At 37.8% G+C, this 12385-nt stretch overlaps 2 protein-coding genes across 4 annotated transcripts; one reads left to right on the forward strand and one right to left on the reverse strand.

Moving 5' to 3' along the window:
- Positions 1–5760: 5760 nt before the first annotated feature.
- On the reverse strand, positions 5761–8655 carry rdh10b (retinol dehydrogenase 10b). Of its 3 annotated transcripts, none has more exons than XM_081375486.1 (7): positions 8467–8655; positions 7991–8299; positions 7071–7306; positions 6863–6961; positions 6620–6765; positions 6400–6531; positions 5761–6317 (listed from the first exon to the last, which is right to left on the reverse strand). In XM_081375486.1, the coding sequence occupies exons 1-7, from the start codon at positions 8516–8518 to the stop codon at positions 6194–6196; spliced, it is 1098 nt and encodes a 365-aa protein (XP_081231612.1). In that variant the 5' UTR covers positions 8519–8655; the 3' UTR covers positions 5761–6193. The 3 variants fall into 3 exon arrangements, with proteins under 3 accessions (XP_081231612.1, XP_081231613.1, XP_081231611.1); XM_081375487.1 differs by having other exon boundaries at positions 8427–8655; XM_081375485.1 differs by having other exon boundaries at positions 7979–8299; positions 8467–8634.
- Positions 8656–8657: 2 nt separating this feature from the next.
- rpl7 (ribosomal protein L7) lies at positions 8658–12206 on the forward strand. The gene is made up of 7 exons (XM_081375489.1): positions 8658–8771; positions 9355–9457; positions 9579–9745; positions 9953–10090; positions 11266–11375; positions 11466–11683; positions 12152–12206. The coding sequence occupies exons 1-6, from the start codon at positions 8758–8760 to the stop codon at positions 11672–11674; spliced, it is 741 nt and encodes a 246-aa protein (XP_081231615.1). The 5' UTR covers positions 8658–8757; the 3' UTR covers positions 11675–11683; positions 12152–12206.
- Positions 12207–12385: the final 179 nt, after the last annotated feature.

The raw sequence follows: 12385 nt of genomic DNA on the forward strand, positions 1-12385 counted from the left end.
AAGAAATGCATTTTGCTGTTTTTTCAAGACAGGCATCTCTGGTTGATTCAGCAAACTATAAAAATACAAAAAATAAAAAATAAAATAAAATCCCTCATTTCATACCCTGTCCTTGTATGCCATCTCGTATCTCGGATGACTGCTGCTTGCAACACTCTTTAGATATCATCATCCTCAGAAAGACTACTGTCATAATTATTCATTTCTTTGTCATGGGGTCCCTTAGGCATCCAAGGATATAATTCTGGAAATTCTATACTTTTTTATATTTGATACTCAACACTAGGTTTCACCACTCTCTTCACTAGGCTTGATACACATTGGAATAGACATGGTAGACATAACAATACCAGGAGCCCTATCACTACCACTGGAAAGAGTGTGTGACATAACCAGTAACCTTTTTTATCATTAATTGATAACTAATACGGCACATTTAAGTTACTTCATCACATTTATACTCTTCATCTCCAATTTTCATATAAATGATCACTCTGAAATTTGTGAAAGAAGAAATTCTTAGGCTGTTTTTTTTATAGACAAATAAATAAAATAAAACAAATTCACATCATCATTCAATCATTATTTCCACTAAAACTTTTTTGTTGAGCTTTCTTTTCAACACAGAACCCTTTACAGTCATTCTAGCCCACATAAGGGGAAAAAAACATAAATGAACTTTGTAAAATGATAAAATCATTTCATCAAAATTACATATGTATCAAATCATACAAATTGGCTGCCACTGACATCTGTGGTCTCTACTCCTTCGATTCCTCTTCTCGCTCTTTGGGTGGAAACTTTCTACAGTGGCTGGCGTGGACCCAACCACCTCTTTGCTTTCCGGCTCTTTCTCCTTAGATCGCTTATCACCACGTAATCTCCCTTGAGCTACTTTCACCTCCACACAAATGTTAGAAGACATTTCTTTACAACATGTCATGTTCACACAATTCGGTTGATGGCACTCGTTGTTTAGCCCCTTCCATTCCCATAAAATTCCATTCCCAAATAATATCTCAAAAGGGCTTAAACTGGGTCTCTTCCTCATTCTCATATGCATTAGGACTATAGTCAGGGCCTTTACTTGAGCCCAGTGTCCTCACAGCATTTGGCCAATTTATTTTTTATCGTTAAATTCTGCTCATGTCACTGCCTAACATTTTTCCCACCCCCTTTTGATGCATGGTCCAACCCATTCATCAATTTGGCATAATGGTGTTCGGGTAAACAAGGTTTGCCATCAACACTAAACCAAACGCATGTCTTAATACTGCCGCCAGATTTCATCCAGACATCTTTCTCTGCCTCTAAAGCAAAATATTTCATTCTCTATCGGGAGTAAGAAGAGTCAATGTTATTTTCAGATAACAGAGTACATACAACACCTTTTGTTTGCATGGCAGCAGCTTTTGCTGCATTTGCTCTGGCATTTCCATAGACTGTAAAAAATATGGACAAAGCGTCTGTGACGTCACCCATAGACTTTCTGAAGAACGGTTTTGAGGCCGTTTATGGGGGTATGGGCGGCGCCATCTTGGAATATCTTGTGTTCAGAAAGGATACAGAGGTGGTATGCTGTGTTGTGTTAGATCATGGCCGAGTCGTCAAATTTCAGGAATTCCACTCGGCACAGCCTATGCTCTTTATCAGCTGTCAATCAAGATGTCAATCAAAGTTAACCACGCCCTTATTTGTCATACATGTTATATCTAAATACGATCTAAACTAATGAGTTAGAAAAAAAGTCACCCCCCTCACAGTTGTCAGGCACTCGGAACCTATCGAAAAATACAATAAAAGTCCATGGGACCAACCTGTATAAACATGAATTTATGCTGTGAAAACGGACATTTTAACATGGGGCATTTGCTCCCTTTTGGGACCTGCCCCTAGCAGATTTTCGATGTATTCCAGTTTTTCGCACTTCCGGGTAGGCTTCATTTTTCAGATTAGAACGTTGCCGCTTGGGCATTTCCTATAGAAAATGAATTTTTTCTCGTTAGTGTGAGCTGTACACATACAGACAGAAATGCGATTAGGCAACAGAATAGAATCCAGTAAATTTGACACTGCTGCATTAATGATAGGTCAACCATCTGACTTTAAAAAAAAAAAAATCGATATTTTCAATATTTCCACAGCGCCCCAAAATCATGTACCCCAAAAGAATAATGGGAGTCTGTGTAAATTGTCACACAATTGTCACATACTGCTTGTGCTGAATAATTGGAGGGCAACGACCCTGGGGTTAACACTTCAAATTCAGTGGTTACAGATTATCCAGTGCGATTCAGGCATGTTGTTTGGTCTCTGAAGCCATCTACAAACAACACTTTCTCACAGTTATCGAGTGGTGTGTAGCAGGTCAGGTCGTGGTGTACAGACTTGGTCAAGGACAGTCAAACAACAGTGTTCCTCCCCAACCTCCGCCTTTCATAAAAGGTGAGGGGCTCTCTGGATAATTTTTATGGTGACTTAGGCAATTTGTCACTTTGTCACTCTGCCGTCAAATCTGTTATATTTACGTTTACCATTATGATCACACATAGTTGACAGTATTTAAATTTAGACCCTTGGTTGAATTTAGACAAGAGTTTTTAACCCATATTGGACAGCAATCTTCAACTTCACAATTCCAATTTACATAAATACACTAATCCAGAGAGTAATTTAAATCAACATCATAAATGACAGAAGTAGTTATAATTACCAGTAGCAGACAGAGCTGGAAAATCAATCCAATTAAAGCTTGTCCCGTGTTTTCTTTTCATCAGATTCACTCAGAATTATTGCCTTATATAAAGTTTGTAATTTCACTTAACCCATCTGTAATGATAAAACACTCATTCCAGAGGTTAATGACACAATATACACACAATCACAACAGAATATTTCCCCAAACACATACGAAACTTACAGTGCAGTCACCATCACACACATTCATACTAGACACACATGATTATGAACCGCTCATTTTCAAGGTTTGATCTTGGTGATACCTCTTGGCTGCTTTATAATACTTACATGGTCTTTAATTATTTTTCAAATAATTTATTTTCATTATTCATTTGTTTTTAGAAAAGTCAGCTGGGTTGTTTTGGTTCTAATATGCTTGCTTTGTTTTGTTTAAGCTTGCTTTAGCAGGGTGATAATAGACAGAAAAGTACCATCCCTGCCTTCACTCAAGTAGTCTCTCTCTCTTACTGCGCAAATAATCTTTTCAACAGCCTCATAAGACTGTAACTTAGGCAGAATGTAATATTAAATTCATTATAGAACCTTAACCTTTGTTATCCAGACTTTCTCTTGAATCTTTAAAAGCAGTCTTCATCTTTAGTAACCACCATGTCTCGGAATTATCTAAAACTATATTAGTTTAATATCAGCACTTCTATTCATTTTTCTTGCCCATAAGGCAACCAACATCGTGTTCCTGAAGTTTTGTTACTGTCTCCACAACAAATAATGAAAATTTTTGCTGCTTTATAACTACTTGTTACAGTATTCCTCTATCAAATGGTTAGTCTGCATGCAACGCAATAATATCCGTATTGTCTCAGTCCCACTTATCTCTACTCACAGACAGCCTTATAGCTGCTTGCTCCTTCAATCCTTATTATATAAATTCTAGACATCTAATGTCATGCATCCAGGATGAAAAAGTAAAATCCCTTATTTTTTATTTTATTAAATTGTTTTCATTTATTTTCCCTACTTTCCTGCTGCATCAACTTTCTTTCACTACTTTCAGCCTAGTGACACTTAAAGTTCATTCTCTAGGAAAATCATAGAATTTGATTTACCCTTCAATACATACATACATACATACATTACTCTTCTCATCTGACAAAACACCGGTGTATCACAGCTGCTTGTTTTACTGTGAGATTTTCCCATGCTGATTATACTGTGTCTGTGGAGTTCTTTCGGCATATCTATTGGACGTCTCCAATAGACCCAAAATTTTTCCCTAAAATCCCACAGGAGGAGCTCTAGGACTGATTCATGGGGTAATCTCGGGTTAACTTCCCACCAGTCTGCACACCAAAGATTTGTTTGGAGACGAATGGAATCGATCCAGTCCGCACCCCACATGAACAGATTTGGTCCCCAACCTCGAAACAAATGTTCAATTAGTGATTATAATGGTTTATTTCTTGCAAAAAGAGGCACACAGTGGAGGGGAGGTTCCCTCTCTCTTTTGTATCTCTATATAACAGATAACATAGGGCCATAGCCCAGGCTCATAATGAACCTTTCTCAACCTTATTAGGAAAATACATTATTTCTTATAGGAAAATATCATTAATCCAATAAAACAATGAATAAAAGTACCCTTTAATTTATAGTGACAGTACCCTTAGTTTTTTGTATGATGCGACAAAATTTTCGCATCTGCATTTGGTGATTTTCTGCCGTCATCCCCCCTTAGTTCCTCTCAAGCTCTGTCAGGTTGAATGGGGACCTTCGGTGGACAGCCCTTTTCAGGTTCCTCAAGAGATGTTTGATTGGGTTCAAGTCTCAAGCCACTCAAGGACATTCACAGAGTTGTCCAATAAGACACTTGTCTTAGCTGTGTGCTTAGGGGTCATTGTCCTGTTAGAAGGTGAACCTTCTGCCCAGTCTGAGGTTCTGCTCCAGACTTCATTAAGGCCATCTCTATATTTTGCTGTGTTTTCTCTGAGGAGAGGCTTGAGTCTAGCCACTCTGCCATAAAGCCCAGATAAGTGGAGTGTTGCAGTGATGTTTGTCCTTCTGTGAGTTTCTCCCATCTCCAAATATGATCATGGAGCTCAACTAAAGTGATCATCAACTTCTTGGTCACCACCAAGGCCCTTCTCCATCGATTGCTCAGTCTGGCCAGAAGGCCAGCTAGTCCCTCCTGGTTGTTTCAAACTTCTTCCGTGAAGGATTATGGAGTCTACATGCTTCTGTGAACCTTCAGTGCAGCAGCATTTCTTTTCTTCTTCCCACTCCTGTCTCTGAGCTCTGCAGGCAGTTCTTTTGACTTTGTGGCTTGGTTTTTGCATTTTCACCTGTTAGACATTTTATTGAAAAGTGTGTGCCTTTCCAAATCATACCCATTCAATTGAATTTGCAAAGGTTAACTCCATAGTAATGTCTGCAAGCAAAACTGAAATGCTCCTGAGCTAAATTTCAAGTGTCCTAGAAAAGGCTATGAATACGTATGCAACGTGATCATTTCAGTTTTTCCTTTTTAATACATTTTCAAAGTTGTCACAAAACTGTTTTTTTGCATTGTCTTTATGGTGTATGGAGTGTAGACTGATGTGAAAAAAAAAAGTCATTTAAAGTAGTAAAAGTAAAATGAAGGGGTGTGAATAATTTCGCAAGGCACTGTATTGCAAAGTAAACGCAATATATAATACTTAATATATTTTAAAAGGCCTGCTTTGTGCTTTCAACTGCCTCAAATATTATTAACAGGGTACAGAGATTATAGTTGTTTAATGCTTTGAAATGTTTCCTGCAGTTAAGTGCATACAGAACTGGGAAGATACCATTCAAAGTGGAGATGTAGATCATGGAAACAAGAAATGCACTCCTATGGAATGGGTTTCTTTTCCCCCCACATGGGTGGCCCTTGTATATTTCCTTATTTTCATATCTTATCTTTTCAAACTTTGTCAATCCATGACCGCATTTTAAGCATGGATTAAACCTACACCTTGTTTGCAAAGCACCTTTTCATCACTTAGACCTTACATACTTTAATCAGGAAAAAAGGCAACTGTACATGTTTATAGGAAGACTGTTTATTTAACAATAAGCACTTATGGCATTCTCTGATAATCATGTCAAAATCACTGGTGTTATCCAAATCAAAACCACAACAAGACGACATACTTTCAATACATGTAGTGCATTTTGTAGAGTTATTAGGAGGATAAAACCTCTAAAGTGACAAAGTCATAGTTGAGGAAAGCAACAGTACACAACAAATAAAGTGTGAATACATATAAATAGGTGACAGGCCTTCTTATGCAATCTTACAGTAACACAGCATTTAATAATTAAGGCTAATCGCTAAATAATGTGTTATACATTTGTAATTCTTGCATTCTCAAATTTGACAGCAAAATGTCATCAGAAAAAACGTGTAATGTACAGCTTTCATCGTTCCAGAGGAACTACACAGATTTTAGCAGCACCGCTCAGTCAGAACCAGTTAGATTCCAGTCTTTGATTCATTGTTGTTCGTGGACTCCTTCCGTTGAGCCAGAAAGGGGTACATGCACTTATCAGCACCAATAAATCTGTACATGCACACAATGGCATCAAACGGCAAAATGCTGCAAGATATGAGAGATTATAGACCATTATACGTACACAGATTAAATAAAACGAATAGTATGACATATTACACTAACTTACGTTTTCATGAAGGTGACCATGTACATGATTCGTGGTGTGCAGATCATTGCTTGATCTGTTAGTATGGCTCTCATGGCCTGTTTTACACAGTACTCTGGCTTTAGCGGTGGGAAAAGTGGAGCCATTTCTTTCCTGTTTAAAAAGATTGTAAGGGAACAAATATAGTCAGAACATGTCTCATCATCAGAAGTAAATGAAAGATATTTAGTAAAACACAAACCTAATTTTGCAGCCTTTGAACATGCCAGTGTCAACTAGAAAAGGACAGACAAGCGTCATCTTTATTCCATCCTTATCAGCTGCTTTCAGTTCATGGCTCAAAGACTCATGGAAGCCTATGGCTCCAAACTTGCTTGCACAATAGTCCTAAAACAAAGAGGAGAAAAGAGTGGGTTACTGAACTTCAAAAGCATCTTTGCAACACAGTACATTACACTACATATAAGATTTTTTTTTTTTTTACCTCCACACCAGCAGTAGTGAACAAGCCCAGTGAACTAGCAACAGTTACAATATGTCCGTGATTCCGCTCCAGCATCTTGGGAAGAAAAGCTTTCGTAGTCTGTGAATATAAACATACACAGAATCAAAAGATGAACACAAATTATCAAGTGTGAATAAAGACTGCAAAACTTTGACATTAATGGTACTGATCAAAGCCTCATGCTGACCCAGAAGTGAGAATGGCAGTTGACCATCATAGTCCTTTCGATAAGCTCGTCTGGACACTCAAGAAGATGACGTCCTGAGACAACTCCAGCATTATTGATTAACAGGTCGATGTTGCCCACCTCTTTGCGCACCTTTTCTGCAGTCGAATACACACTCTCGCGTTTACTAACGTCACACAAATATGTGTAAACTTTCAGCTGGAACAGAGGCAACTCTTGAACACTATCTGAAGACCCTGTAAAAAAAAAAAAAAAAAAAATAGATTTGATAACAGAACAGTTTTGCAAATGTTTAACCCCACCACCACCAGTAACAATTAACATTTAAGTATAAAAGGGTTGTTGATGTATTCACCTTAAGTGTTAACTCTGAATAAAACCACAAAATACATTTTACAAAATGACTCCTAATATTGGGGATTACTGAAAAACTATGCAAAACGCTGTAAATTCTCATCAGCTACTAGTAATAAAACACTTGAATAAAGTCGAAAAATTATTATAATTATGTAACATGTAATTTGGTTTGTTTTACATTAGTTAGGCTATTAGGAAAATCTGGGATTAAAGCTGTTAAGGAAAAAATAAATCGGTAACACTTAACATGAACTAACACTTCTAAAGCACTTATTCAGCTTTCTTAACCGTTTTCAACATTTTCAAATACATTATTAAAATCAAAAGTTGTATCGGTTAATGATTAATGAACCTGAGCTAACACGAACAGTTTAAATAGTTTTATTAACGTTATCTAACGTCAACTAAGACTAATAAACACAGTAACAAAAGTATTGCATTAAACTAATGTTAACTAAAATGAATTAATTGTACCGTATTACAATAAAGAATCTTGTGAAAGACAAAAAAAAAAAAAAAAAAAAAAAAAAGTGGAAGAAAGGGTCGTTTACCACTAAACTCACCAGCGGAGGGGTTCATTTCTCGGTAAATTTCACGCACTATCTCTGCGGTCTCTTCGTTAGCCTGTCGGTTAATGTCCCACAAAACAAGGATCGCTCGTCTCCGGGCAAACTCCAATGCAAAGAACCGCCCGAGACCGCTTCCAGCACCGGTAATAACACACACCTGGCCCTCCACACTCTTCTCCCGTGGACGAATAAACCATTTACCACCGGCCAGCACAAACGACCAGATTATTTTAAAAGTGACCACGAAAAATTCAGTGACGATATTCATGATGTGCGCGTGCCGCTGAGCTTCCATTCGCTGACCTAAACATTCAGATCAAACAGCATAGACAGAAATCAAACTACAGATGTGCTCAAAGAAAAACCCAGTCGAGCAGTAAACAAAACCCGGACCCCTCAGCTTCCACGACGGGATGAAATCTGCCCATACCAGTATGGTTTCGTGGCTCTTTAAATATGATCGAACTCACTTGACTTCATAACTTTCCACGCGTGTGTCCGCCTGCTATGCAAAGTAGTCATAACTTTTGCGTCATATCTATATGCATTGTTAGCAGCCTACCTACTTCTCAACATAATGTATTTTAAGAATAAAATATCAATTTAACCAGAACGTCTCTTCAACGTAAAATAAACACGGTGTTATTTTTTTTAAATGCAGGCAGTATATCTAGAGACCTAATACTTGACCGGAAGTATGAAGGACCTATGTTATAAGACCTCACCGCGCATGCGTAGAAGCCTCTTTTACTGTGGGGATAATGGCGGGTGAAGCGTAAGTTGGAAACTGTGCTATTTGAATCTTCTTCCATCGGTTTAAATATAGCTCATACGATATTGTTCCGAGTATAAATGAGCAATATGTGTATGTTTAAGTGCTATGAAGGGGAAATTGGGAGTATCGGGGAATGATGAATCAATAAAATTTCACATGAATGTCGTGTAGTCTGCCGGGTGGAATCGGTTGAGCAACGTGTGAAAAAGCGCTTAATATAGTAACATTAAAACATGCCCGAATAAGTATTTCTTCACCAAAATACCCAAATGTGCTCTGGAGTTGTGGAATAGTCTTCTTTGATCTAATATGTATTTATTGTCATTAGCTGCTAACTTGAAGCAAAGGCATGATGCTACATTGCTAGTACTTTTATGAATGCAAGTTTTAGTCTAAGGTTATGCTGTCATATGTATGTGTGTGTGTAAATATATATATATATATATATATATATATATATATATATATATATATATAGAGAGAGTTTTTTCTTAACGTAAAGTAGCTGTCATTATGATAGCCTGATCTGCAGGCCTAATGTGGTTACCAGAGAAATGACAAATGTGCTACCATTTCTCAACAGAAAGAAGAAGGTTCCCTCAGTCCCCGAAAGCCTCTTGAAGAGGCGACAGCGATTTGCTGCCATCAGGGCCGTGCGTCTGAAGAAGGCGATGGCTGACAAGAAGGTTGGTGGTTTAGACTTTACCTGCTAGCTTTGTTGTTTATAAACAGTGGTCAAGATAATCTGATGATAAAGCATCAATATAGAGCCCAAATTGAGAATGCATGTCGTCTCTCACCTATTAGGCCCACAAAGTCACCAGGAAGCTCATCTTCAAGAGAGCTGAAGCTTACCACAAGGAATACAGGGAGATGTACAGGCGCGAAATCCGCATGAGTAGGATGGCTCGCAAGGCAGGCAACTACTATGTCCCAGCTGAGCCCAAACTGGCTTTTGTGGTCAGGATCAGAGGGTAAATGTTCCACTTTCAAATGATCTGCCATGCTGTAGGCAGACTTCACAGATTGTGGTTAATGATGTTGCTCTTTTTTCCCCGTCTTATCGACCATGGTGATTCCTCTTGAAAATAAGCCAAATCTTCTGAAACCACCACTGAATAGTATTACTTTTAGTGAAACTGTTTTGAAAGTTGTTGATGGGATACCTTGTCTATCCTCAGTATCAATGGTGTCAGCCCCAAAGTCCGCAAGGTGCTTCAGCTGCTCCGTCTCCGCCAGATCTTCAACGGTGTCTTTGTCAAACTGAACAAGGCCTCCATCAACATGCTCCGAATTGCAGAGCCCTACATTGCCTGGGGGTACGTAAAGCTGTGATTTGGGTTTAACGTAAAAAATTGTGATTGTACATGGTGTATTTATAGCTGTCTTATGGTTCAAGGTACACAACTATTTGAAAGCTTGGGGTCAGTAAATATTTTTTTTTGTCTTCTAAAAACAATCTTACTGACCGCAAAATTTTGAACATTAGTGTATACTTTGCTCAAAAATGAAAGTTTCTCATGTTCCAAACTAATTTTTTTAATCCATAAACAAAAAAGGAGAATACTTGTAGAATGCACTGGCACTTTTATATAATTAAAGTGAATGGGGACTCTGGCTTCCAGAGTCTAAAGATTAGAGAGCTTTGATTTGTCATTACATCATTACATGACCAGTTGGCTTTGACATCAGATCTAACATTGACCCATTAAAGGTGTCAATTTGAATGCATTTCCTGTTTCTTGCTCAAAGCTTGTTGTGTTGGCTTCAGATGATTTTAAATACAGTGCATAATATGAAAATCAATCATATGGGCTACTTTTTTGGTGGTGCTTTGTCCTGTCATTCCCCATTTACTTTCATTATATGGAAAAGAGTGGCTGTTATCTCAATACTTTTCTTTTTGTGTTCAGTGGAAGACCCAACAGTTCACCCAAAGATAGTGTCATCAGTTACTCCCCTTCATGTCCTTCAAAACCCATAAGACATTTGTTTATCTTTGGAACATAAAATAATGTATTTTTTAATGTTTATATGTGAATTAAAGCCCTGTTTAATCAGCCTTCAGCAGAGATGATCATTTTATGATGAACAGATTTGTCATGTCTCTTCAGAGGACTTGGATTAAACCACTTGATTTAGTTTAATTTTACGATCTCTTTATAAACATTTGAACTGTCAAGTGTTCTGTGTGAATAGACTAAAATAACTTGTGTTTTGAAGATGAACAAAAGTCTCATAGGTTTAGAATGATATGTAATTGACCTTTTTAACTTTTGGCTGAACTATCCTTATAAGGTTCTGGCAAATCTTATGTCAAATGTAATGTGTGCCACGGTACAATGGCTGAATTTGGAACCACGTATCACTTACCATTTTTGTCATAGAAAGATACTGTGAAATTAGTAAGAGTGGTTCCGAATTCAGCAACTGCCTCCTAATTGTATTAAAATGAACTTTACCTGCTTGCTGAAGTCCCATATTGCTTTTTCAGCTACCCCAACCTTAAATCTGTGCGTGAGCTCATCTACAAGCGTGGATTCGGCAAGATCAAAAAGCAGCGCATTGGACTGACAGACAACTCCCTCATCGAGAAGACCCTTGGTAAGACCAGGCAGTGGACACCCTGATTGAACACTAGGTATTGCAGTAGTGGTGTTTTAGGATTCAGTAACATGATTTGCATATATCCAGGTCAGTGTGGAATCATCTGCGTTGAGGATCTCATTCATGAGATCTACACTGTTGGAAAGAACTTCAAGGCTGCAAACAATTTCCTCTGGCCATTCAAACTGTCCTCTCCTCGTGGTGGCATGAACAAGAAGACCACCCACTTTGTTGAGGGAGGTGATGCAGGAAACAGGGAGGACCAGATCAACAGACTCATCAGGAGAATGAACTAAGAACATTAGGTGAGCACCTGACTGAAACAGATGCCCATTTCTTTTAAAGTTTGACAATTAGTTATTTGCATTTAACTTGTCTTTGCATATCATACCAACAATGTGTGTGATTCAGGTTATTAGATTGAAGAAGAGTGTTACCAGAGTGATGTTTGTGTTATGGAATAGCTGTTACAGTCGCTATAATACATCAAGCAACCTCATAGTAGTGTTGGTAATACTTTGTTCATTGTTAATTTGTGTATTATGTGGGCTGTTTATTGTATTTCTTAATCTCAGAAACATGTCCTTCAGGCATTATTTGCTTGATACTGATGCTATTCGTTCTTGTACTGGTTAACCTCATAGAGTAGAGGTTAGAATATATCCTCTAAAAGGCCTGTTGGGAGTGAGACCCATTTAAAGTAAATGTCAGGGGGGACCAACTGCCTTTCAAGTCAAATTTCTAATCTAAAACTTTTGTATTTGTCTCTACAGGTTTTTGGAACATTTCTGCTGTTGGTCTGTGTGAAAATAAAATCATTTACACAAACACTGATTTAGAGATTTATTTCTTGGCATCCCTTTATTGTGACACTTTAGTCTGCTCATGATATACTGTAAAAGTATCTCTGAGTTCTCAATTGCATCAAAAAGATGCTACAGCTGTGTCCTTTCATCACATCTAATGAAGCTTCTCGCTATTAAACCACTTAAAGATGAGGTTGAAGG

Source organism: Scardinius erythrophthalmus, assembly GCF_964197995.2.
Source record: "Scardinius erythrophthalmus genome assembly, chromosome: 9".
Lineage (NCBI taxonomy): Eukaryota > Metazoa > Chordata > Actinopteri > Cypriniformes > Leuciscidae > Scardinius > Scardinius erythrophthalmus.

What these genes read in the sequence shown, in the direction of transcription:
- rdh10b (XM_081375485.1), bottom strand. Translation starts at nt 8,518, where the DNA reads ATGACTACTTTGCATAGCAGGCGGACACACGCGTGGAAAGTTATGAAG. An exon ending in TCACTACTGCTGGTGTGGAG is followed by an intron (nt 6,766 to 6,862) that starts GTAAAAAAAAAA and finishes TCTTTGTTTTAG; the next exon opens with GACTATTGTGCAAGCAAGTT. An exon ending in TTCAAAGGCTGCAAAATTAG is followed by an intron (nt 6,532 to 6,619) that starts GTTTGTGTTTTA and finishes CTTTTTAAACAG; the next exon opens with GAAAGAAATGGCTCCACTTT.
- rpl7 (XM_081375489.1), top strand. An exon ending in AGGCGATGGCTGACAAGAAG is followed by an intron (nt 9,458 to 9,578) that starts GTTGGTGGTTTA and finishes CTCACCTATTAG; the next exon opens with GCCCACAAAGTCACCAGGAA. An exon ending in TTTGTGGTCAGGATCAGAGG is followed by an intron (nt 9,746 to 9,952) that starts GTAAATGTTCCA and finishes GTCTATCCTCAG; the next exon opens with TATCAATGGTGTCAGCCCCA.